This window comes from Rhinolophus hipposideros (genome assembly GCF_964194185.1).
Source record: "Rhinolophus hipposideros genome assembly, chromosome: 21".
NCBI lineage: Eukaryota > Metazoa > Chordata > Mammalia > Chiroptera > Rhinolophidae > Rhinolophus > Rhinolophus hipposideros.
Genome location: NC_138067.1, coordinates 42,271,330 through 42,297,163, shown reverse-complemented (window position 1 = coordinate 42,297,163; position 25,834 = coordinate 42,271,330). Strand labels below are relative to the sequence as shown.

General features: G+C 54.4%; 2 protein-coding genes across 5 annotated transcripts in view; one reads left to right on the top strand and one right to left on the bottom strand.

The window, feature by feature from the left end:
- Positions 1 to 522: 522 nt before the first annotated feature.
- Positions 523 to 11,530, bottom strand: FKRP (fukutin related protein). Of its 3 annotated transcripts, none has more exons than XM_081032463.1 (3): positions 11,494 to 11,530; positions 9,145 to 9,206; positions 523 to 3,237 (listed from the first exon to the last, which is right to left on the bottom strand). In XM_081032463.1, the coding sequence occupies exon 3, from the start codon at positions 3,196 to 3,198 to the stop codon at positions 1,714 to 1,716; it is 1,485 nt and encodes a 494-aa protein (XP_080888589.1). In that variant the 5' UTR covers positions 3,199 to 3,237; positions 9,145 to 9,206; positions 11,494 to 11,530; the 3' UTR covers positions 523 to 1,713. The 3 variants fall into 3 exon arrangements, with proteins under 3 accessions (XP_080888589.1, XP_080888587.1, XP_080888588.1); XM_081032461.1 differs by lacking the exon at positions 11,494 to 11,530 and adding an exon at positions 10,788 to 10,829; XM_081032462.1 differs by lacking the exon at positions 11,494 to 11,530 and adding an exon at positions 10,788 to 10,826 and having other exon boundaries at positions 9,145 to 9,203.
- The window catches only part of STRN4 (striatin 4), a 26,618-nt gene continuing 10,701 nt past the window's right edge, over positions 9,918 to 25,834 (top strand). The window contains exons 1-6 of one of the 2 annotated variants that reach the window (XM_081032456.1): positions 9,918 to 10,735; positions 17,723 to 17,826; positions 18,367 to 18,440; positions 19,426 to 19,504; positions 21,847 to 22,044; positions 24,254 to 24,395. In XM_081032456.1, the coding sequence (XP_080888582.1) occupies positions 10,046 to 10,735; positions 17,723 to 17,826; positions 18,367 to 18,440; positions 19,426 to 19,504; positions 21,847 to 22,044; positions 24,254 to 24,395 (1,287 nt within the window). In that variant the 5' untranslated portion in view covers positions 9,918 to 10,045. The remainder of the gene's footprint in view (positions 10,736 to 17,722; positions 17,827 to 18,366; positions 18,441 to 19,425; positions 19,505 to 21,846; positions 22,045 to 24,253; positions 24,396 to 25,834) is intronic. The other variant, XM_081032455.1, reaches the window with a different exon arrangement.

Below are 25,834 nucleotides of genomic sequence, written 5' to 3'. Positions count from 1 at the left end.
TCCATGGGAACACGGCAGTCTTTTTGTGAGCCATTTGTGGGTTCAGTGGCTAAAAACAGGCTGCGTTATAAAAAGTCAGGCTTTGGACACCTGAGCCTCGGAGGAGTGAACTAAATTTGCATATTTGTCTTCTCTTGCTTATCTGTGAATCCTTTTCCTGTAAGGGTTTCACATTTCAATCCTCCCACCCAATCTATAGGTTCAGAGAGCCCAAGGTCACAAAGCCAGGACCTACAAAGAAAGCAGGCGACCAAGCTAGGATCAAAACTCAGCCCTGATTCCTGACCCTTTTACCGCTCAAGTGCCTCACAGCACCCCTGTGTGGTGAGCACCCTCATCACACCCATTTCTCAGGTACAAAGCAGAAGTGCACAGGCAGACTCACAGTGGCTTTGGTTCACGTGGAAGGAAGCAGAAGCGATGGGATTTGAACCCGGGCCTCTTCCACTTCAAAGCCTGTTTCAAACACCAGGTGCACATACCAGGAGGGGTGCGGGACAAGCCGTTGGGTTGAGGCAAGTAAACAAAAACCTTCATATTTATTTTTAATTTAAAAATGGAATAATTTAAGCCTTATCATGAATACACAGCATGATAGTAGTACTTGTATATCATTTATAAATAAATACACATATTGAGGGTACATGCCCAAACAGTATTTACTCTTAGGTGCATGATCACAAAAGGAAGGCTGCCGTCACTCTGCCTCCTAAGTGGTAAGGGCCCTCTTGGGTACCAGTATTAGAAAGGGGCACTGTGGTTCATTTCAGTGTGGGTTCCAAACTGACAGCCTGGATTTAAGTCCCCACTCTGCCACTTCCAATGCTGTCTGACCTTGGGCAAGTGACTTTACCATTCTGGCCTCAGTTTCTTCCTCTGTACAATGGAAATAATAGCAGCTCTCATCTGGGAGAGTGGAGGCAGGGGGTAAATCAGTTAATTCATGTGAAACACTGAGAACAATGCCTGGTACACAGTAAGTGCTCAGCAAATGTCAGCTATGGTGATTTACTCTGCCTTGCAGAGAAACAGGTGCAGAGACTTTAAATAACGAGGTAACACAGTTAATAAGGAGTGGGGCCCCAATCCAGAAGCCCTCTTAACCACAGTCATACCTCAGAGCTCTGAGTCCTTTTCCTCCTCTGCAAGATGAAGAGTGGCATGCACCTCAACAGGGCTCTCCCAGGAAGGGAGGAAGTCGCATTCCGGAAGAAGGGGTGATGGTTATCCTGCCTGGCGGGGCACAGAGGTTCAGGCAGAACACCAAAGGCTCAAGAGCTGTGAAAGCTATGGAGCCCAAGTCCTGGGCTTGTTGTCTTGGCCCCACGGTAGGACAAAGGCGCCCTCTAGTGGTTAAAGCAAGCCTAGCAGCCAATGTCCTGGCATTCTTTACGTGCTAGACACTGAATCCTGGAGGAAACTGAGGCAGAGAAACCGGAACACTTGCTCAGGGCCACCCGTTAAGTGTTAGAGCCGGGGGCTGAATCGTGGCAGTCCGGCCCCAGAATCTATATTTTCTCCCTCTCTTTCCAAAATTCTGTCCCAGCAACCGGACCCCAGGGTTCCTGGAAATCTTGGGCAGGACATGGTTTTGATGTCGCGAACTGTGCTGGGCCCTGAAGAGCGGCTTGGCATCCCTGGCCCGCCCACCAAATGCCAGGGACACCAAGACAAAAGATGGTTCCCCTGACCCCAGGCGCGGGAGTCAGGACTTCAGCCGCTTCCTGCCAAGCTCAGGAGTGCCGGGTTGGGGTACTCGGGGTTCTCGATGACCCCAGGGCCAAACTTGAGCTCCAGGAAGCGGCGGTAGTTGTTAGGCGCCTGTGCCACGAAGCCGGCAAAGGGCAGGGGCACGAGAGGCTGCAGGAAGTGTTCAGGGAACTCGACATCCTGCCGGTGGTCCAGCCACGTGTCCTTGGTCATGACCCCGTTGCGGGGATAGAAGGGCCACAGGTCCACGTGCAGGTGGTTGCTTTCGCTGTACTGCACGCGGAAGAAGTCGCCCTCTATGGCCTTCTCCCACACGAAGCCACGCTCATCCACCACGGAGCCCGCCTCGGCCCCCCGCAGCTGCTCGCAGTTGCCCACGTCCTCCAGGTAGATGCCCAGGTCCACGTCATAGTCCCACGGGATGATGTCCCCATGGCGTGCCGCCCCCAACAGCGAGCCGCCCTCCAGCCAGTAGCGCACGCCCGCCGCTTCCAGCACACCCACCACGTAGCGGGCGGTCTCACGCAACGCTCGCAGGCAGCACGGAGGCGTCCAGCGCCCCTCGTACAGGTAGGCTGGCGTGTCACCCACCACGGTCCCGAAGCAGCGTGGGGTCTCCTTGCTGCAGCCGAACCACTCGAGGCGCCCCCCCTGCCAACTCACCAGGCGGATGCCCAAGGCCCGCAGCAGTGCCGCCCTTCGCGCGCGCCCTTCACGCTCCGCCTTCCAGCGTGCGTGGGCCGTGGTCAGCGGGGGCTGGTGCACAGCCGGGAAGGTCAAGTCCAGCAGCTGTACTGGCCAGCCTCGCAGGGCCGTCTGCAGGAAGAGGCCAGTGCCCACAGGCCGGGCGAGGGGCGCTGAGAGATTGAAGAGGTCGCGGGCGCGCAGGAGGACCACAGCATCCCCGTCCACGGCGTCGCAGCGGGCTGCGGAGGGGGCCGGGCTGTAGTGGGCTGTCCACTCCCTCAGGCTGACGTTCAGGGCCAGGCACCGGGCAGGGTTGGCGGAGGCGACCCGCGCGGCCACCAGGCGTGCACCTCCCGCTCGGAGCACCTCCACCATGCGCTCCAGCTGGCCTGGTGCCTCGGCCCTTGCCCCATCGGGCACCAGGGCCACGTACTCAGTGGCCACGTAGGTCTCGGGGCGCGAGGCTGCAGCGGGCAGGTCCAGAGCAGGCTGCAGCAGCACCAGGCGGACGTTGGGGATGCGGGGCAGGGCCAGGGGTGGGTACGGGAGTGTGTCGGCTGCCACCACCACCGGCTGGGCTGGGTCCTGTTGCAGGAAGGAATCCACCATCTCAGGAACTGCGTTGTCAAAGACTTCGAACTCCCGCACCAGGATGGTGACGTGGGGGGCGGAAGATCCGCGGCGGGGACCCCGGGCCCGGGAGTTCCTGGGCTGGTGCTGCAGCCACGATACATAGAAGAGGACCAGGAGGTTGAGGGTGATGGCGGCTGCCAGGGCAGCCTGGCAGCGGGTGAGCCGCATGGGGCCAAATTCAGGCCCTAGCTGGGCCTCCAGGGCATCCTGGGGAGGGGGAATGAAAGATGAGGCTGGAGCTGGTTGCCAGCAACACTCCCTACCCCATCTTTAACCTTGCCCTTCTCTACCAGCCTTTGCCCTATTTCATTTCAGCTCTGACTTCCCCTCCTCCAGGTAGCCCTTCCCAACCTCCCAGGCTGGTCTTGTGCCCTGGACCTCTGGGCTACTTCAGCCCCCATTGTAAGTCAGTACTGCCTAGGGTGTCATCTGTGTCTTCTCCCTGGGTTGTGAGACCCATAAAGGCAGGTCCTGAGCCTGTCTTGGTCACTGCTGGGTCCCCAAGGCCACCTAGCCCAGAGCTAAGTACATATTAGGTATTCAGTAAGATTTTATCAAGTGAATCATCTTCCCTTCTTCTTGTTCAATCCCATCCTGGCAGCACGGAGGCGTCCCTGGTAGAGTGCCCCTGGTACAAACAGGCTGGCGTGTCACCCACCACGGTCCCAAAGCAGCACGAGGTCTCCTCGCTGCAACCGAATCACTCGAGGCCCCCACCCTGCCAGCTCAGTAAACCCATTAAACATTATCTGCTTCTCATTCAGATTTGGATTCAGTTACAAATGCCTCAGACCCCATCCCCAAGGCCAATTTGAACCTTCTTCTCTACTCTTCACTCCTCCAGGAAGCCACCCGTGATCTCTCCCTCCTGTCCCACCCACACCCTGGCTCTGGCTCTAGTGTGAGGCTGATGCCCTCAAGCCTTGGCCCTTAAGTCCCTATTCAACTTCCACTTCTCACTTCCTCAAATCCTGTGCTACATGGTTACCTCTTTCTCGACAGTCAGCCAGATCATTTTGGTCTTAGCATTAAAAAAGCTAGAAATGTTTTCTTAAATCAGAATTATCCCAATTTTTAATGTTGGTCATTAATTTTTTTTTCAAATGGAGTGGGTCAAAAGTATAGAAATGGGAAGTAGAATGGTGGTTGCCAAGGGCTGTGGGGAGGGGGAAATGGGGAGTTGTTGTTTAATGGGTTTAGAGTTTCAATTTTGTAAGATGGAAAAGTTCTGGAGATTGTTTGCACAATAATGTGAATATACTTAATACTACGGAACTATACACTTAAAAATTGTTAAGGGGGGCTGGCCTGGTGACTCAGGCAGTTGGAGCTCTGTGCTCCTAACTCCGAAGGCTGTCGGTTCGATTCCCACATGGGCCAGTGGGCTCTCAACCACAAGGTTGCCAGTTCAATTCCTCAAGTCCCGCAAGGGATGGTGGGCTCCGCCACCTGCAACTAAGATTGAACACGGCACCTTGAGCTGAGCTGCCACTTAGCTCCCGGATGGCTCAGTTGGTTGGAGTGCGGGCTCTCAACCACAAGGTTGCCAGTTTGATTCCTCGACTCCCACAAGGGATGGTGGGCTGCGCCCCCTGCAACTAGCAACGGCAACTGTACCTGAGCTGAGCTGCACCCTCCACAACTAAGATTGAAGGGACAACTTATCAAATATATGGTGATGGAAGAGCTGACTCTGAGTGGTGAACACACAATGGGATTTATAGATGATGTAATACAGAATTGTACACCTGAAATCTATGTAATTTTACTAACAATTGTCACCCCAATAAATTAAAAAAAAAAAAAAAAAAAAGAAAGGACAACAACTTGACTTGGAAAAAGTCCTGGAAGTACATACTTTTCCCCAATAAAGTCCTGTTCCCCTTCCCCAATAAAAGCTTTTAAAAAAAATTGTTAAGATGATAAATTTTGGGCCGGCCCGGTGGCTCAGGCGGTTGGAGCTCCGTGTTCCTAACTCCGAAGACTTCCGGTTTGATTCCCACATGGGCCAGTGGGCTCTCAACCAGAAGGCTGCAGGTTCGACTCCTCAAGTCCCGCAAGGGATGGTGGGCTGCGCCCCCTGCAACTAGCAACAGGCAACTGGACCTGGAGCTGACCTGTGCCCTCTACAACTAAGAATGAAAGGACAACTTGACTTGGGAAAAAGTCCTGGAGTACACACTGTTCCCCAATAAAGTCCTGTTCCCCTTCCCCAATAAAATCTTAAAAAAATAAAGTAAAAAGAAAAAAAGATGATGAATTTTGTTACCTGTATTTCATCACAATTAAAATTTTTGTTTGTTTATTTTAAGTGAAGTTGGCTGCATTAAAAGAGGCTAGCCTTCGGACTCGCCCCATTCATTGGCCACACTCCTAAGCTACCCCCAGATGGCGCTGTCTTCCTGTCCCCATTACAACTGGAAGATTTGGCTTGTCTCCAGCACAGGAGATGTAACTAACTCACAGGGATCTGAGCAGATGCTTAAATAAAGGTTCCCCATGAAGTATTTTCATAGGTGTCTGCTCCTCTAGGGAGGGGGACATCAGAGACCCAGCTGACCTTCCTAGTTCCTAAATACTTCTGACCTTTCCACCCCTTTCCCACAGCTCCCCTCTCAACCTGGGTCCACCCAGATACCCACCCATCCTCCCCTGGTTTCCTGAGCAAGTCCTGCACGCCCCTTCCTGTCATGGCAGGAGGGATCTTCATAAAACACATATCTGACCTCTCCCTCCCTGCTCAGAGGCTCCCCAGTGCCTGGGGAGAAAGCTGAAGTTTCTCACAATATCCTACAAGGCCTTGTGTGACCTGGCCCCGACCCACCCACCATTCCAGCCCCATCTTGCTTCCTTACACTCTTTGCCTAAGCCACCTTGGACTTTTCTTCAAATAAGTCTTATTTCTAAACCTATGCACACTCTGTTCCTTCTGCCTAGAAGAGTGTCCTTTTGAACACCCCTACTTCCCATGCCCATTTTCTCCTGGAGAACTCCTACTTATGCTTCAGGCCTCAGCTCAGATGGCACCTCCTCCAAGAAGCCCTCCCTAATCCTCAGGCCCCCTCTAGGATTCCCCCATCCCAGCCCTACCCATTCTGGTTTGGCACTGTCTGGGGATGGGTCTGTTTGCCCCACTAGACCCAGGAGGGTAGAGCCAGGGCTGTCTCCATTACCACTGTGTTCCTAGCACACGACTGGGCACCGAAAATGCATTTGGAAAAAACAAAAAATGATGGCCAAGGTCAGGGTTTTTGTGTCTGTAAAGCTCACTCAGGTCCCTGGAGTCAAACTCTACAGTGTGGCCATGTGCCTGGGGCCCTGTGCTGGTCGTCCTGTCTCCTCCACTCTTCTGCCAGGAATGTACTCCCACCTCCCCGTCACCTGTCCCAGTTCTGCTGGCCCTTCTCTGACCCAACTTGGATGTCACTTAAGAATCGGAGTTGCACTTTTAAGAGTGACTTCTTACTCTTTAGAACCTTGGAATTGCCTTCTGGACCTTAGATGGATCCCTCCTTCCTTCAGTCCTTCAGTAGCTACTTGAACTCCTACAACATGCCAGGCTCTGTTCTAGGCACTGGGGACAGAGCGGTGGACACACAATAAAAGGACAAGCAACAACCCGGACCTCATGGAACTCACGTTATTGTGGGCAGAAGGAACTTCTGAAACCACTGAGTCTTTGGAGTATTAAAAATCTTAGAATCTTAGAGCTTAGATACACAGAAGCCCAGGAGAGACCCTTAGATGGTTTTAGAATCTTCTAAAGATTCTAAAGAAACCATTCTCCTGCTCCACCCTTGTCCCCTACACTCTTGTTTCCCACTTAGCACCCAGAACTCAAATTAGCTCCTGTCCTGTGTCTGCTCAAACACTCCATGACTCAAAACTCACTCAAAGGGAAAGCCAAAGTCTTCACTGTAACCCATAAGGCCCCCAATGGTCTCCCACTCTCACTCAGCTCTGGCCACACCAGCCACCAAACACTATTCTTCAAGTGCACCTGACACACTCTAGCCGCAGCACTGGCTACTCCCTCTGCCTAGATGCTCTCTCCCGAAGGTATCTGCATGACTCCTGTCCCACGGCCTTCAGGTCTTTGCTCAAATGTCACCTGTCCAGTGAGCCCTTCCTTTGGTCACCCTATTTAAAAATACATCTCCCTATCACCCATATACTTCCTCTGCCCCATCCCTGGTTATTTCTCTCTCCTAGTAGTTATCATGCAGATTTTTTTTTAAAAGATTTTATTGGGGAAGGGGAACAGGACTTTATTGGGGAACAGTGTGTACTTCCAGGATTTTTTTTCCAAGTCAAGTTGTTGTCCTTTCAGTTTTAGTTGTGGAGGGCGCAGCTCAGCTCCAGGTCCAGTTGCCGTTGCTAGTTGCAGGAGGCACAACCCACCATCCCTTGCGGGAGTCAAACTGGCAACCTTGTGGTTGAGAGGATGCGCTCCAACCAACTGAGCCCTCCGGGAGCTCAGCTCAGCTCAAGGTGCCGAGTTCAATCTTAGTGCAGGGGGTGGAGCCCACCATCCCTTGAGGGAGTAGAGGAGTTGAACTGGCAACCTTGTGGTTGAGAGCCCACTGGGCCATGTGGGAATCGAATAGGCAGCCTTCGGAGGTAAGAGCACGGAGCTCCAACTGCCGGAGCTACTCGTCCGGCCCTATCATGTAGATGTTTATTTATCTTGGTTAGTATTTTGTTCCCTGCTGTATGCCCAGAGCACAGCTCAATGCCTGGAACATAGCAGGTGCTCAATAAATGAGTGACTCCAATTATTCAGATGAGGAACCTGTGGCTTAGAGACAGAAAGGACGCAGGGACCAGAACCCAGGTCTCCACTGTCCAGGCTCCGGTTCTTGTCATGCTGTCTGGCTGACTCTGGGCTGGGAGGTACCCAGAAGGACAGAGGACAGAAAGGGGGACCTCAGAGACCAGAGGGTATTTATGATGGCTTCATGGGGAAGCGCCACCTACTGGGTGAAGGGACCAAAGAGGAAGGAGAAAGGAATCATCTAGTATCCTCACAAGGTTAGTCTTGACTTTTCTGACTCTAAGGGCTCAAAACCCCTTCATTGAGGTAAGGTAGAGGAAATGATTTTGAAGGTACAAATAATCTATATGCTTTTATGAATATTTTTCATAATAGAATACTATTAACAAACCTAGCTGCTCACGATATGCCAGACCCTGTTCTGAGGACTTTACACACGTTAACTTGTTTAATCTTCAAGTTATGATCACATTTAAAGATGAAGAAATTGAGACACAGAGAGGTGAAGTCACTTGCTTAATTAAGGTCACACAGCTGGAAAGTGGTGGACTCAGGATTTGACCCAAGAAGGTGGCTCCAGAGTTGTGCTTTAATCCAATCAACTCCGCTGTCTTTCTTGGGTCTACTCAGCCCAACTCTGTCAACCTTCTGAGACTTCACCAGCCTTAACCTGACAAGTGCTTTCAAAGCTGAATATGACACATTAATTTATTCAATTCACTAATTCAACAAAGCTATTCATTGAGTGCTCTCTGTGCCATATCCTGTGTTCCGGGGATGAATTAGGCAGTCACTGAGTAGGACCTCCAGAGGTGGGAAGACAAATAAAAAACTACACAAACAACTTATAGATGGGACAAGAAACCAGCTTGGAGGAAGGGGGTGGCAGAAAAAAAACAGGACTTCCGTTAGAAAAGGTAGTCAGGAGGGGCAGCCGGTTAGCTCAGTTGGTTAGAGTGATGCTCGTAACACCAGGGTTGCCGATTCGATCCCCACATGGGCCAGTGTGAGCTGCGCCCTCCACAACTAGATTGAAACAACTACTTGACTTGGAGCTGATGGGTCCCAGAAAAACACACTCAAAATAAATTTTAAAAAAAGAAAAGGTAGTCAGGGAAGGAGAAGACAATTAAGCCAAGACTTTGTCTCTCTATCCCCGACAAAACAATGTCAGTGGATCCAGATTCACTTCAGGCCTGGTTTCACGTGGCCTGAGCTCTGATCTAGCCTGAGTCTCAACTGTTGTACAGGAATATGATGGGTAGATATGTGGGAAGCCTTTGGGGATGAGGGAAAGGCAGTGTCCACATGAGTGCTGGTGACACTGAGGGACTTCTTACCTCCTACGTTGCAGGCTGGGGGAGTTCCAGGGAGGCGGTTCCAGCCCAGCTCAGCTGCACTGCTGAGGGAAGAGAACCAGAAAACCCCAAATCAACCAATTTTGCACAATAGAGTACAATTTCATCTTACCTACAAAAGTGGCAGTGAGAAGGTCAAGGAATCATTTCTCTTGAAGTCCCTTAAGCTCAGACACTACCTGGAGCATTTCAGGAATGGGTGGAAAGGATGTCAGTTATCATAGCAACCTATAACCATCCCTCTCTGGTGAATGTGTCCAGAAACACAGGGCTAAAAGTGACACGCGGTTACCATGACAACCCTTTCCCTTTACACACTCCATCCTGAGAGAAAATCCTAAAACCGTTCCCTACCTTGGTGGGTCTGGTCATTAGGGTCACTGGAGGGGTGGGGGGACTGCCCCTGTTACCACAGTAACCGGCACTTAGCCTTGCTGGTTTCTCACATCCCTGGGGATGGTCAGGCCCTGTAACCATAGCAACTACTCCTCAGCAGAGCATCTCCTTTTCTAAATACCTGGTTGGTTTGGTCCAGGGACTTCCCACCATAAGAAAGGAGGGGAGATGGTTACCACGGTAATGCCGACTGGGTGGCTGGGGGAAGGGGTTGGGAAAGAGGTATTTCCCTTAATAATCAGTGTCCCTGGGGCTGGGATCCTTTCTACCTGAGTGTTAGGTGAGGTTGCCATAGTTAAGCAATGAGGGTAGGGGCAGAAGGATCACCAGGGACTTAGGTTACCTTAGCAACCTCCTCCTGGTGCAGGGACAGGAGAGGTTTGAGGCTCCATAACCACAAAGGTGGAAGGGAGGGAAGGCTGGGGGTGTTCCAGGCTCGGGAAGGGTTACCATGATAACCGACCCGGGCCAGGAATCAGATTGAGCCATGGCTGAAACCACCCCTGGTGGTCGCCCTTTCTCTCAGAGAGTTACGGTGATGCTCGAGGAGAGTGGTATTTGGGTCCGGAGAGGGTTAGACTCTTTCTTCGGAGCGAAGCGGGAGGAGGGGAGCAGCAGAAAGCAGCGCCCTCTCAAAGCCCCGCTCTCCCCCAGGACAACCCTCGCGCAGGACCTGGGTGCAGTTGGCCGGTTCCCGGGGAGCGCGCCCCCGCCCCGCCCCTTCCCGCCACCCCCCCGCGCGCGCCTTCGGGGTCGACCCGGGTGGGCGAGGCGCGCGCCCGGCCTCGCTCCCGTCCCCGCCCCCCCCTCAGCCCCGGCCGAGCGCGCGCGGGGATTGGCGCGGCCGCGCAGGCGCGCGAGGCACAGCGGGCGCGCGGGCCGGCCCGGGGCCTCCATGATGGAGGAGCGAGCGGCCGCAGCCGTCGCCGCCGCCGCCTCCTCCTGCCGCCCCCTCGGCTCGGGCGCGGGCCCCGCTCCGACGGGGGCGGCCCCGGTCTCTGCCCCCGTCCCCGGGCCCGGCCCGGCTGCTAAGGGAGGCGGCGGCGGGAGCAGTCCCGGGCCCACGGCGGGGCCGGAGCCCCTGAGCCTGCCCGGGATCCTGCACTTTATCCAGCACGAGTGGGCGCGCTTCGAAGCGGAGAAGGCCCGCTGGGAGGCGGAGCGCGCCGAGTTGCAGGTGAGCGCCGCCCCGGACCCCCGACCCCCCGCCCGGCCCGGCCCGGCCTCACCCGCCGCCGCCGCCGCCGCCATCTTGGAGCAATGGCCGCCGGGACGGCCGGGGGGGCGGGAGGGGACCGCGAGCGGCTCCGAGCGGGAGCAAGGGCTAGTCCGTGGAGGGTCCGGGGGGCACCGGGCGCCTCGAGGCGGGAGTGCGGCCCGGGGGCGGGAATGGCCGAGCGCGGCCGGCCGGGAGGAGGGCTGGGGGCCCCGAACCCGCGGGAAGTGGGAGTGGGAGTGGGCGGGCGGCTGGCGGGTGCCTGAGAGTCGCCTCGGGGCCTGGCGGGGACCCAGGAGGACTCGGCCAAGGGTGCCGAGAGGACTTGTTGGAGGGGCTTGTGTGGGAGGGGGCAGAAGCGCTCGGGGGCCGAGGGAGGCCCGTCCCCGTCCCGGCCAGGCGCGGTTGGAAGGGGAGCCCGGTGGGCTCGGTGTGGGAGTCGGGGCGTCGGGAGGGTTTGGGACCCGTCCGGGGCGGGAGCAGTTCGGCCGGAGTCAGGCCGGAGTAGGGGGAGGAAGTCACGGATCCCGGGACACAGGGTATTTCGGAGCATTTGGATGGAGGGACCTGAAAGATGGTTTAGTGAGCACTGAAGGGGTAACGGGAGGGGCTCGAGGGGTCCCACGGTGATGGCGTGTGCCCTCCCTGCTGAGGAGGAAACTCGGGGAGCCCTGGCATGTGTGGCTCCCGAGCGCAGGAAAGGGGTCCCAAGGACGTACCTTAGGAATCTGAGGAACAGCTTCGGAGTGGAAACTCCAGTTTGGGGGTGTGGGGGAGGGGGGGGTCCTGAGACGCGCGGCGTGTGGAGGATGGCAGGTGGAAAACCCTGAGCTGGAATGTGGGTGCGGGAGTCACGCGTGTCCCACGTGGGGAGTAGGGGACCTGGGATGGGGACTGTAAGGAGGAATCCCGGGACACCTGGGATGTGGCAGGGGGCGGGTTTTGTAGAGCAGGAAGGAAGCGGCTCAGAGAGACCCTGAGCGGCGACGTGTTTGTGGAAGTTTCTGGGGAAGGACCCCATGATTTGCCGGGTAGCTTGGGAGACGGATATGCCCTGGGATGATGTTTAGAAGAGTCTGAGGAGCTGAGCTGGGTTTGGTGACCTTGAAAAGTGTGGGTCCATTTGCAAAGTGTCCCGAGTAGCCTGGGCATCAGTTGTGAAGATTGAGAGTCCAGCCACGGGCGGAGAGGTGTCTGAAAGTGCCTGGCCTCTGGCACGTTATTAGCAGAAGTCAGTATCTGCTTCTAGCAGCCCATCTTTCCCCTTCTGACTCGTTTACTGTCTAGTTGAGGTGGGGACCCAAGTAAATAACTGATTAGAATTTTGTCCATAGGGTGAATAAAGAGAGCATCCCGCAATTCCCCCACTCCACTAGAGATCTTAGCTGTGTGGTAGCTGAGGCGTGGGGTTGGGATGGGAGAGGAATCCTTACGTAAGTGCCCCTTGCGTTTGTGTCCCACCCTCTGCTTCCGGGGCTCTGTCCAGGCAGCGTACATCTCATTAGATCTTCTCAATACCCCCATTATGTCGGCAGGGCCGATGCCATTGCCTTCAGTCAGCAGTAACTGTAGCAGCTGCTGTTACTGATCCCATGTTCTGTGTCAGGCACTGTGTTAAGCACGTTACATACATGGTATCATTTAATCCTTGCAATATTCTGGGAGCGTAAGTGATATAATTCATCACCACTCTTTTAATTTTAATAAGAAGAAATGGGGGCCGGCTTGGTGGCTCAGGCGGTTAGAGCTCCATGCTCCTGACTCCTAAGGCTGCCGGTTCGATTCCCACATGAGCCAGTGGGCTCTCAACCACAAGGTTGCCGGTTCGATTCCTTGAGTCCCGCAAGGGATGGTGGGCTGTGCCCCCTGCAACTAAGATTGAACACGGCACCTTGAGCTGAGCTGCCGCTGAGCTCCCGGATGGCTCAGGTGGTTGGAGCGCGTTCTCTCAACCACAAGGTTGTCAGTTTGATTCCTTGAGTCCTGCAAGGGATGGTGGGCAGCCCCCCCTGCACACGGCACCTTGAGCTGAGCTACCACTGAGCTCCCAGATGGCTCACTTGGTTGGAGTGCATCCTCTCAACCACAAGGTTGCCCCCTCGATTCCTCAAGTCCCGCAAGGGATGGTGGGCTGCGCCCCCTGCAACTAACAATGGCAACTGGACTTGGAGCTGAGCTGCGCCCTCCACAACTAAGGCTGAAAGGACAACTTGACTTGGAAAAAGTCCTAGAAGTACACACTGTTCCCCTAAAAAAAGAAGAAGAGGAAATGGAGGCCCTGAAAGGGTCAGTGATTTATCTAGGATCACAGCTCATGGGTGGCAGGGCTGGTCTGTGGGCTTTCAAGCCCATGCTCAATTCCTCTCTGCCGCCCAGTACAGATGAGAAAACTGTTCTGTAGAAACTGATTGGCCTCCCTAGGGTCATCCACGCAGTTATAGTAGAGCTGGGATTGAATCTTGGTCTCTGGGACTTCACACCAATGCACCCTACCGCACCCACCACACCACCTTCTCATCTTTAAGGCTAATGAGAGAAAAAGGTGTGTGTTCCTTCACTTAGTGGCTCTTCTTGGAGTTTGAGAGAAACTTGTGGGTAGCACCCATTAGGCTGTCCTTGTCTTGGGTCCAGCGTCACTTACGTTGTACTTTTGTTTTCTTTTGTTCTGTTACATCAGTAAAAATTCAAAGATCTTAGAAGCATGTGTGTGTACATATATGTATAAGTGAAAAGCGAAAGTCACCCCTTTGTCGCTCTCTCACTCTCCTTCCCAACTATTTATTGCTGTAACAGTAATTCAGCTCTATGTGTATAAAACACGAGGTCATATTATATGTATCATTTTACAGCTTTTTTCACATACTCCTGTGCATTGGTGTTCCTTTCATGTTAGCACAGAGCTTTCTCATTGTCTTTGGTAACTACTAGATGTTTGTACTGTAATTTGACCTCTGTTGATGGACTTTTAGCTTGTTTCTAATTTTTCTCCATCAGAAATGGCTGCAGTGAATGTCCTTATATTCCTGTGTGAATATAAGCAGAATGAATGGGTGGAATAGAATAGATGTGTTTATAAAATGGTGTTTGGTTCTGCCAAGTTGCTCCATGTTTAGACTCCCGTCAGTAGCACCTCTTTTTACACACCTTTGTTCAGGCATTTATCACCTACAGAGGTGTGACTTCTGTGCCATCCTTTATGGCCTGGACGGTGTCCGTTTTTTCTGAAGAGCTCTGAGTGCCTTTTCTCCGAATACAGGACAGCTGCTCCCAGCACAGGAGCTGCTGTGCAGTCAGGACTCAGTAAGTGTGTGTGGAGTGGCAGAAAAGGCAGCTCCTTGTGAGGTCCTGCTGGGAGGCACCCAAAGATTGGAGCAGGGAGGTGGTATAGATTGTTTCTGTTAATAAGCAGGACTTTGCCAGGTGGGGGGGTTTCTGAGAAGTAGGCGGTGTGGTTTCTGCCCTTCAGAAACTTCCAGGCTAAACAGAGGAAGCTAGTTTTGCACAGCGTTGTGTGGCTCTGCCCACGATCTGTGGCACTTTACGGAAGCAGAGCTTGTTGAGGACAGGAGGAACCTCGTGGGGGAATCTGACCTGGACATTGATGTAGGAGCAGTGACACAGAGATGTGGCAAGTGTCGTGGCAGCAGAGAAGGTGTGGGGCTGGCCTCTCCCCACTTCCAGCCTTACAAGGGGCTCTGAGGGATGGATGCAGGTGACTCATCCCTGAGGAGTTTGGCAAAGAGGAGTATAGGAGATGCGGGGCCAGATGACACCAACTGGGGAGCCCCTCCCTTGGGGGCTGGGACAGAAAGGTCAGCAGAGGGGAACAGAGAGGCAGCAGTTCCTGGAGGACAGATGCTGAGGGCCTCAGGAAGCCTTGTAGAAGTTGCTTGGCTGGAGAGAGGGAACAGCCGGCGGAGAGGCGGCAGCCATGTCTCAGAATGGTTCTGAGCTTGGGTATGTTCTAACAGTCTAGCCGGAGGAAGTGCCAGTGGGTGGATGTGGGCGTAGAGAACTTCCAGATCCCAGACCTACTTGCCAGCCCACCACAGCCCTCGCAGCTCAGGCAGTGGTGGCTGCGGGTGTTTGCCAGGTCGGAGGGACTGGCCACCAGCACTTGCACTTTCTGTGGGATTCCACGGCTTTGAGACACTTCAGCCACATGTGTCTGGTTCTTTTCTCTCTTCTTTGCCAGAGGAACTGCAAAGGGGACAACAGAGCAGAGTGGGCCGAGTGATTCTCCATTTTCTTCTCCCATAGACTAGTCCCCAGGTCTTACTAATTAATCCCTCCTCCTTCTTACCTCAAATGCCCTCCCTGCCCCTGCCCCCTCCTAGTGTAGGCCACTGGGATTTCTGGGACTGTCTTTCTCTCTGCCTTTAGCCTTGTCACCACACCCAGTCCTTCAGCCACCAGTTCTCCACGTTATAGCTGAAATGACCTTTGTAGCATTCTGATGTGGCCATACTGGACTTTTTAGAGCCCCTGAAGTCCTCTCTGCGACTTTTGTCTCTGTCGCATGCCAGCAGCACACTCCACTTCCCAGCTAACTTCTCATCAGCCTTCTGCTGTTAGCAGGACTGTCACTTCTTAGCTCCGAAAGTGGGTTGGGTGTCCCTCCTTCCATGACATCCTTTGTTGGGGGTATGTTTGTTGTAAGTGCTCGTGCTCATCTCCTGCAGTGGACTGAGAGCTCTGTGGGACAGGGACACTCGTCTGCTCCAGTATTCCTCACACAGGAGTACTGGCCTGTCATAGGAAGTCACCTCTGTTGGATGTTGGACAAAGGTAGGCGCTCAGCAGGCTGAGCTGGCGCCGGGAAGTGGGAGGCTCACTAACGGAAACCCAGGAGGGCAGGGAGGACGGTAAGGAGGTCCCTTGGGGCTTGTGTCTGGTGGCCAGTCAGCCCTTTCTTCTCCACCTCTCCCCACCTTCTGAAGTGACTCGTGGACAGAGTAGATTTGGGTGGCTGAGAAGATACACAAAGGACAGAAATGCCACTTTCCGAGATGTTGATCACAGTGAGTCCGCCTGTCTGGCCTTAGATATTTATGTACGCGTGTGTTGATTTGAAGTGTAGAGAGAAAAAAATGTTGAGGGGGAAAGAAGTCCCATTCTCTCCATGGGCAGATGAAGTTTCTTTTCCTTAGCATAGCTAGTGACATGCACTTACTTGTTCATTGTGTGTCCTCTGTCTCCAACTGTACCTGATACGTAGTTGGGGCTCAGTAAATATTTTGTGTGAATGAATGAATGATACTTTTGTTACACATCAGTGCATGTATATCCTTTTTATCGTTTCAAAAGGAAGCTTACCACTGCAATTATGCCTGTAGAATAGATTCCCACAAGTAGGATAAGTTCCTATAATTCCTAGAAGTGGCACCGCTAGGACAAAAGGAATGTGCATTTAATAGTTTTATAGATCTGGCCAGATTGCCCTTCAGGACGGGTGCCTCAATCTATGACCCCCCCCCCCCCAGTGTTGGAGTGTGCCTGTTTCCCCCGCCCCTGGCCCCCACCGGTGCCAGGCAGTACTTAGCACGTGCTCAGTTCCCTGCTAACGTGAGGGAGAGACCTGGTCCCTGGAGCAGGACAGAGGTGAGCACGGACTGCTGTATTCCCGGTGCACGGGGCAGATAGGTCAGTTCCCTTCGAGCCCCAGGGAGAAGGACAGCAGTGTGCGTGGGCATCTGAGGGCTGCCAAGAACTGGCAGTCCTGGAGTAAGGCTTTGAGAATGGGCACTGCCTGGAAAAGGTGTCTGGGGCCAGACTGGGGACTTCTGGTGGGGCCATTGAAGTTCTTCAGCAAGCACGTGATGCACGGGGATTGGCTCCGGAAGATGCAGCTGCCCGGGGAGCAGGTGGCTTGCAAGCCACATACGTGTGTCCCTGCTGGATGGGTGTCAGGGCTCAGAGGGACCCTAGCTCCCTTAAAGAACTGGGCACATGTCAGCACCGGAAGAACAGACAGGGAGAAGAGAAATAGTAAGAGGTAGGAGCTGGCATTTATTAGCCCTTCTTCTGTGCTAGGCCTTGGACTGAGAAGAACTTAACACATGAAGGGCAGGTGCTCTCGTGAGCCCCGTTTTCTAGAAGGGGAAATGGAGGCTCAGAGGAGGCCAATCACCTGCCTATGATCATGTAGCAAGTAAGTGGCCGAGCCCGGCCTGGAGCTCAGGCTGCCCCCGCCTGGAACAGCGGAGCATTTGGGGAGAAGCCAGGGATGAGCCCTGCACTCAGGGCTTTGGCACAGGACTTCCGGAACCTGGTCAGGGCCAGGATCCTGCCTCGCAGGCCGTTGGCCCAGAGTCTCCAGGAGACCTGTTGACAGACCAGAACAGTCTGGAGCAGCCCATGCCAGCAGATGGTGTGAAGTGGTTGGCAGGGGCCCTGGGTCATGTCTGTGACGTGTCTCCCTCACCCTGGGCAGACTCCAGGGGGACGGTTGGTTCCCGCAGTGGGGGCCGGGTCGTCAAGCTTTTGTATTGGAGCGGGAGCTGATCCAAACCACCCACTCTTGTCCCTAAACTCCAGAAGTAGCTTCCTACGCCTCCCAGAGACAGATGCTCTGGTAGGAATAGTGAGACCCCACCTCTACCAGCAGCCTTGGGACGCACCTGCCTCCAGAGGCGGAGGAGGAGCAGCCCAGGGCTATTCATACCTACCTCCCCACTTCCTCCCTGAGCCGGCCTCTCCCCAGAAGGAAGGGACAGGTCACGCCCAAGCTGGCCCTGTTTCCATTGCGGGCGTTGAGGATTCCTCTTTCACTCTTTCATTGTAATGACATGGCAGGGTACTCTGGAAGCAGGTCCAGCATGCCCTCTCATGTTCCACGGAACCCTGCTTCAGGGTCTTCAACACCTGAAGAAATGGCTGCTTCATGTCACTGTGGTGTAGGCGCTGGCGCTGAGCCCTGCTGTCTTCCTGTTCCCTCTGTCCCCCCAGGCTCAGGTGGCCTTCCTCCAGGGAGAGAGGAAAGGGCAAGAGAATCTCAAGGCAGACCTGGTACGACGGATCAAGATGTTAGAGTATGCGCTGAAGCAGGAGAGGTGGGTCCCACTGCCCGGTCCTGCCTTCTGGGAAGTCGGTCCTCAGCGGGAGGTTGAGAGGGCCCGGGGGCTGGCTGCTTGCTCTCCCTTCCCTGCAGGGAGATTTGGGATCAGATCACCAGTATTGCATGGTTCTAGGAGAGGGGACAGAATAAGACGTAGTCGGTGGATTCAGGATAGACACTAGTGACAGTCTCCATGACGCTGGTGGCCTACTGTGTGCCATGTACCATATATTCATATTGTCTCATCCCTGCCAGTAGCCTGATGAGTACAAGTGAGGCTTCCAGAGGGTGAGGACTTCTTCAGGGACTCCTGGAGCTGGGCTAGCAACCCAGTCTGCCAGACTCCACAGAGGGTTCTTCACAACGCCATTGTGGTGGCTTCTCCACCAGGGGTGCTTCCTCACGGTGGGGGGAGTGGGGAGCTTCAGAGATAAGAGAGTGGATGGGGGTGGCGCTCTGGGATTTGGGGTTCCTGAGGTGAGTGCTGGCCTTGTATACTCCTCTGTGTCTTACTCATAATCGTTTGCTCTTCTAGGGCCAAATATCATAAATTGAAGTTTGGGACCGACCCGAACCAGGGGGAGAAGAAACTGGACCTGTCAGAACAAGGTACCCACCCCCAGATCCTCCCCACTTGCCCCTCCCAACAAACCTGAGTGAGCTGGAGGAGTGCCGAGGTGGGCCGCCTCTTTCTCACTTTGCTCCATAGAAAGCAGAGTTGGCCGGAGGCCTGGGGCGGGGTTGGCTCTCCCCCTCAGTGCTCCTCCCCTTCAGCGGCTGTGCCAGGTACTGTGCTGGCGGGGGGGGGGGGGCGGGGGGGACGGGAGGGTGCGAATGGTGAAGAAGGTCCGTTACAGTCTCGGCTCCTTGAAAGACGGATCAGTTCACCCGTAGGGCAGTCGAGAATGTGCTGCAGGGGGAGGCAGGAGTGTGGTGTGTTAGAACACAGGAGCGATTGGGTGTGACGGGAACAAGTGGCGTGGGGCGGCGCAGGTGCCAGGTGACATGTCATAGCCTTCGCTGCCAGGCTGATGGTGACTGTTGTTCTGTATGTCAGACTCCTCCTCCAAGAATGTGGATTCCACAAGGGCAGGGGTTGGTTTACTGACGTCACCTGGGGACCTAGCCAGGCACGTAGTAGATGTCCAGTGACGTATTTGATGAATAGAATAAATAGATACCTCATATGATCCACACGACAATCCCAAGAGGTAGGTGCTGCTATTGTTAACTTCATTTCCCAGAAGAGGAAACAGGCTCAGATAGGTAAACTAACCAGCTCAAGGCCACACAGCTGGGAAGTGGCAGAGCTGGACTTGAACCCAGTTCTCTCAGAACTGGGCCGGCTTCCTGTGTAGGAAAATTAAATAACAGAACTGAGTCTGAAGATCGTCTGGGGATGGTTTGGGGAATGACCGGTCAGGAGACTAGAGATGAGGCGTGCGGAAGGGAGAGTAGGTTTCACACACTCAGAAGGACTCCGCGGGGCCCGTGACCGTGACCAACTGGGATTTGAGGGTGAGGAAGATGGGGACAGCGATGGGGATGTGGTGGTGCCCTGACTGACCGCCTGCCTCCTCTCTCCACCCTCCAGTCTCCAATGGCCCAGTGGAGTCGGTCACGCTGGAGAACAGCCCGCTGGTGTGGAAGGAGGGACGGCAGCTTCTCCGACAGTGAGTGTGCAGAGCGCTCCTGGGGCGGGGGGGTTGGGGGGGACACATCTGGCTTGGGAGATAAGCCTGAAGGCGCCACAGTCCTTCCTGGCCCCCCTGGGGACACTGAACTATTGGGATCCCTGCTGGCCACAGCTGAGATGGCCTGTCACCCTGTGGGTGGAGCGCTGCCTGGGAGAGGGCAGGAAGACTCAGTGTAGGAGCCGATGTGGGGGACCTCCATGCTTGGAAAGCGGCCCCAGATGCCTCTCGCTTTTTCCCCCAAGGGTGACGTTGAATTATTTTTTATTATTAAAGACATTTGTGTGTTTTAGAAAACTTGGGAAATCTAGGGAAACACAAAGACAAAATAGAGATCACTCCATAATTATACCAAGGAATTTCATGCCCCCATAAACATTTTGGTACATATACGCTCAGTCATGGCTGTATGTGTGTGCGCAAGTGCACTTTATAAACGGGCTCCCCTCTCACAATGTTTTGTAATGCATTGGTTTTGCTAAGTGTTGTGAGTATCTTTCCATATAAATTACTTGTGTTGCATAATTTTAAGAACTGTATGATAGTCTGTGAGATGGGTAACAATAACTTTCTGTAGCCAACCCCTTCTTGTATTTCATTGAAGGTGTTTTTACAGACAGTGTGACAAATGTCAGGGGGTTCCTTATTTCTCTGTATCCTTAATTTCCTTAAGTTAATATCTGGAAGTGCAATTGCTAGCTTAGTGTTTTCAAACAATAACAAAATGATTATGATAGGCAACACTTGCCTTCTAGTGTATGCTTGCACTGTTAACATTTGGCACTTGTTGATGCTTCACGTAAATCCTCATGTGGTGTAACTGCTAGCATTCCCCTTACTTTCACATCTTAAAAAACTGAGGTGCAGAGAGAGTATCTGTTTGCATAAGGTCACAGCTAATGAGTGGAAGGTCTGGGGTATGATCTGCGTCGGTCCGTCCCCAGAGCCCCCCAGAGCCTAAATTCTTCACCCCCATGCTCCCCCGCCTCTCCTCTGCTGGGGAGCCTCACACACACGCCGGCACACAATGAGACAGCAGTGAAGGCAAGTCTTGTCTAATGTGCGGGAGCAGAGGTCCCAAAGGGACAGGATCACAGTAAACAGAAAAGGATTCTTGAGGAGCCTTCTGAGGACCAGCAAGGAATTCTTGGCTTGCATAGTTTTTAATTAATTAATTTTTGGCTTGTATCTTTTGAAGCCACTGATGACCATAATTTCCCCCCTCCCCTTTTTTTGTTTTTAGCTTTTAGACCAGTACTGACTGGCTTCAATTTTTTTTTTTGATTGCAGAAGTAATAAATGCTCATTTGTATAAGTGAATAGAATAAGTTACAAAAGTTCCTATTATGTCCCTAGTCCTATTCTCCAGAGGTCACTGACTGCTCATAAGTTTGTTTGTTTGTTTGTTTTTCCCCTTTCTTCCGCCACACCCCCCCCACTCCAGTTCCAGCAGTTATTTCTCAGTCTAGTTGTGTAGGACCCAGCTCCCTGGCCCATGCTGGTGTTATGAGCCTTGCGCTCCCCCGGCTGAGGCAGTTGGTCGCCGGTCGGCTACTCACAGCAGCTCATGGCAGCAGCTCATGGCAGCTCTCGCTGGCTGCCGGCCACTCACGGCAGCACACTGCAGCCCACGGCAGCACACAGTAGCACACAGCAGTTCACAGCAACCTCTGGCTGCTCAGGGCAGCCCAGCTCCAGGGAGAGCTGTTGTTCACAATCTTAGCTGTAGAGGGCGCAGCTCACTGGCCCATGTGGGAATCGAACCTGCGACCTCGACATTAGAAGCACAGCACTCCAACCACCTGAGCCGCCTGCTCATAAGTTTAATATGCATCGTTCTTGACCTTGTAGGGAGAAGGTAGCGTATTACAAGTTGTGTGTATGTAGTCTATACTTACGCACTCATGAACACTTTTTAAGACAAACACTTAAACTGTACAGAACACATAACTTACAGTTTTCTTTAAGGCATTTGTCGTGGCCATCTTTTTTTGGTGCTCTGCCTCATTTAGTTTCTGCCTAGCGTCCCGTCAGTAATTTGCTTCTACAGCCCTCGTCTGTGGACGTGTAGGTTGGCTCTCCTGCCCAACATCGTGGCGAGCATCTGTGTGACAGCACTGTGTCTGTGTAGAAGGCTGCCACTGGCAGTAGTCTGGAAGGTGAAACAGCGGGGTCAAGGACATGCTTATTTAAAATTTTGGTGTATACTCTTAAGCTGCTCCTCCAAAAAGGCTATCCCAAGTTGCTGTCCTTCATATACACCTGCAGTATCGAAAGAAGCCCCAAGATGCCTGCGCCGCACTGATTCTGCCTCCCCGCAGGTACCTGGAAGAGGTGGGCTACACCGACACCATCCTGGACATGCGGTCCAAGCGCGTGCGGTCCCTACTGGGCCGCTCGTTGGAGCTCAATGGGGCTGTGGAGCCCAGTGAAGGGGGCCCCAGGGCCACGCCGGGCCCTGGGGGGCTCAGTGGCGGGGAGTCACTGCTGGTGAAGCAGATCGAGGAGCAGATCAAGAGGTGAGCCCGTGGGCCTGGCAGGTCCACCCCTCTGCCGCCTCCCTCCTGATGAAGACTGTTGTCAGAAAACTCAGCAGTGCTCGTGGAGGCTCTGCCAGCCACTTCCTTCCTGGAGCATGTTCTCGGCTCATTTGTTCCGGGACCCTCTGTCCCTTCATTGTGGGAGCCTGATTCTGTTCTGGGTCCCCTGCCCATACTCTCCCATGGCCTCTCCTTTGTGCTGATACACGCACCATGGCTCATCTCCTGCCTGGCCTCTCTGCTGAAGTTCAGTCCTGCACACCCCTCAGCAGACATTGAATCGAGCACCTGCTGAATTCAGGCAGCCCCTGGGCCTCATGCTAGGACCTGGCAGGGAACAAGACACACAGTCACTGCCCTCTGGCTCTTATTCATTCTCTCATCCATAATCGTTATCCATCAGAATAAATAATGAGATGTTAGGTGCTATGAAGAAAGGCAGGGTAGTAAGGAAAACTGATGGGAGAAATAGAAACACTTTGGATGAGGAAGGCAGGGAAGACCTCTTCGTGGAGGTGAAGTTTGGACAGAGAAGTGCAGGAAATGGAGGGAAAGCCACACAAGTAGGTGGAGGGAGAATGTTCTGGGCAGAGGAGACAGCAAGTGGACAGTTTCCGAGACGGATGAGACCTGGCATGTTTGGGAATCAGCAGAAAGGTCGGCGTGGCTGCAGTGGGGCGCGCATATGGGGCTGTGGTCTGCGGTGAGGCTGAAATCTCAGGAGTCAGATCAAACAGGGCCTCATTGGCCATGATAAGAAGTTTGGATTCTAGTCTGAGGGTTGTGGGAAGCCAGTGGTTTCCAGCTTGGGTGTGACGTAATCTGATACTCTTGGTCTGCTTCGAGAAGCATCGGCTGAATGAGGGCATGAGTCAGGGCAGGGAGATCGGTTGGGAGATGACGGCAGTGTTCAGGTGAGGGGGGATGTTAGGTGGAGGGACAAGAAGTGGTCAGCTTCTCAATGGGTTTTTAGGGTAAGTTGACATGATTTAAAGGATTGGATGTGGGGAGAAAGGAAAGACACTAGGGCTGACTCGAGAATTTGGTCAGCTGGGAGCAGCACTGGCTGAGATGGGGAAGATGAGTGGCACGTGAAGGGGTCCGTTTCGGATGAGTGGAGTAGGAGGTGCCTGGTGACCCCAGTGCAGGTGATGAGTAGCCAGCCTGGAGCTGGGGGTGCTGGGGGGGAGAGGGGCTTGACTCCTAAGTGTAACTAGTTCACCAGCACAGGGGAGGTTTTTGAAAATCACAGGACTTTGTGGTCACGAGGGAGTGTAGGTGGCAGGCGCAGAGAGGAGGTACGAGGACTGAGCCCTGGGGGCTCCCCTCTGTCTAGAGGCCAGAAAGAAGGGCAGGAGGAGGCTCAAGGCAGCCAGTTGTGGGGGGGGAAACCCTGAGAATGGTGTCCTGGCAGCTGAGCACAGACATGTTCTGCTGGGAGGCGGTGCACGCGGAGACCAGGAAGTGCGTGCTGGACTCGGCAAGCTGGCGGAAAGGTCTCTCCCGAGCAGTCACCATGTACCCGGCCGTTGACAAGAGCATCAGCCTAGTGGCAAAAAAGGATGCTGTTTGCATTTATCTGAACTTTGAATTCCGCCCCCTTTCTACCTGGAGTCAGGTTTGGCAAATAACTTCTTTTGCTAAAACTTGTCACTCAGTTGGGCATTAAACAGCAGGCTGGAAGGTGGAACCAGGAGTGCCATCTGGCAGTGGGTGTGTGCGTGCTCGCCCAGAGCCGAACTGGCTGTAGGGCCCGCGCATGGGTGACCAGTTCCTCTTTCCTGCTGGGGCTGTCTGCCACTCCCCTGACCTGCGCTTGTGGTTTGACCAGGCCATGGGAACGGGGGCTGCGGAGTCAGTGGCACTTTGTTGTGTAGCTCTCCTTCTGAGTCAGGACATGCGGGGACATGTGTGGTCAGGGTTGGGGGCTAGTCCTCTGGAACGCGGGCTCAGAACTCAAGTTAGGAGGTGGGCCCAGTGTGTGGTCAAAATGAAGGTTTGATCTGGGGTGATCGCCTGTCAGGCGGAGGCTGGCATTGCGGCCCGTGTGTGATCAGTCAGGGTTCCTCCTCGGGCTCAGCCCCCGAGAGCTGGGTCTAGGCTCTGGCCACCAAGCCTTGGTGCCCTCCCATCGGAGCTTTGTCCCTTGGCAGGACTAACACCCCCTCTGCCCCCCTGTCGTGGGCAGGAATGCGGCAGGCAGAGATGGCAAAGAGCGCTTGGGTGGCTCGGTGCTGGAGCAGATCCCCTTTCTGCAGAGCTGTGAAGACGAAGACAGCGACGAGGACGACGAGCTGGACAGTGTGCAGCACAAAAAGCAGCGCGTGAAGGTGAGCTGTGAGCAGAGGAAGTGCCCTCCCCTGCCCTGCTCTCCTCCCAGAGGACCCACCTGCTTTGTGCCCCTGCACGTGCCCGGGGACTCCGTTTGGTCTGTGTGTGGCCTGAGCACATCGTCTAGTCCCCGTCCCCTTGCCTCATAGCCTTCAGAGGCGCCTCGGTCTTTACTGTGAGGGCCCGCCTCTGTACCCCTGGGCCCTTGTTCTCCCCGTCCTTCCTGCTTCAGCTCAGGAGCTCCTGAGAGGTCGTTCCTGAACTCTGCAGGCCGGGCCAGCCCCCTGGTTCCTCCACAGAGCTCTCTCCTTCGGGCCAGTCTGGTCACAGGGTCACAGTCGCGCTCAGATATTGTCTGGTGTGGCAGTGGCTCCCTGTCCCCCCATAGAGGGTGAGCTCCGCAGGCAGGGACTCGGGGGGTCTTTTCCCTGTGCTCCCCGGCACCCTGAGTAAATGTGGCTGGGTGGGGGCAGGGCTCCGTGGGGGCTTCCGGAGGATGTGAGTGTCCAATCTGCTGTTGGTGTCAGGACCCAGGCCCGGGACACTTCACGGGGTGAAGTCCAGGTCCTTTCAGCTTGACCTCAAGATATGGCGCACACCACATTTCACCCCCGCTCCCTAACTGCCACAGCCCGTGTCCCTGCCATCTCGACGGTGCTGTCCTGAAGCGTGGCATAGTCTCTTTTGTCCAGTAAACGTCAGTTTGGGCCTCACGGGCCAGCTCTGCTGCCAGCAAGGGTATGGAGACACAGTTCCCGACGTGGAGAAGTTGTGGCTGGCGGCGGGCTTGTAAGCAGTCACATACAAAGGGACATGCCACAGTGGAGACAGGGACGCGTGCCTGCAGAGGGGGCATCTGTGCGAGATGGCTTTTCTTTAACCCGCCTCCCCATCAGAACTCCCTCTCTCGCACCTCAGACACCCCCTCCTCTAGGAAGCCTTCCCTGACTCACCCAAGCTGCCCTCCCCCTTATAAGCTCAGGAGCCTCTTGGGGGTTTGGTCTCCCTGTCTCGTGTCAGGTCTGTGTCCTCCGCCTCGCATCCCTGTGAGGGACCAGGTCTGTCCTGGCCTCTCCTCCGTCCCATGTCCCCAGTGTGGCTCAGCACAGGGTCCTGCCCGGCCTACGTGCTCAGTGAACTTAGTGAATGGAATGGAGGACACAGATCAAAACCCTGGAGCTGGGCTTACAGGAGAAGCAGGGTGTATCCGAGCCCGAGCCTTCCAGTACTGCTCTCCCCTGGTCCCAAGTGCTGGTTCCTCCTACCCGTCGTCAGAAATTACCGCTGACTTTTCACACTCTGTCGCTGCCCCTGTACCACCTGCCCTGTGGGGTGCCTCAGGGTGTGGGGGTTTCACACCTCCCCGGGCCCTCTGTCTCTACACAACAGACCGTCAGTGACCAGACTGATTTGAAAGCCTTGCCCAGGACTCCCCGAG

Coding starts and splice junctions, on each gene's coding strand:
- FKRP (XM_081032463.1), bottom strand. CDS start 3,198: ATGCGGCTCACCCGCTGCCAGGCTGCCCTGGCAGCCGCCATCACCCTC.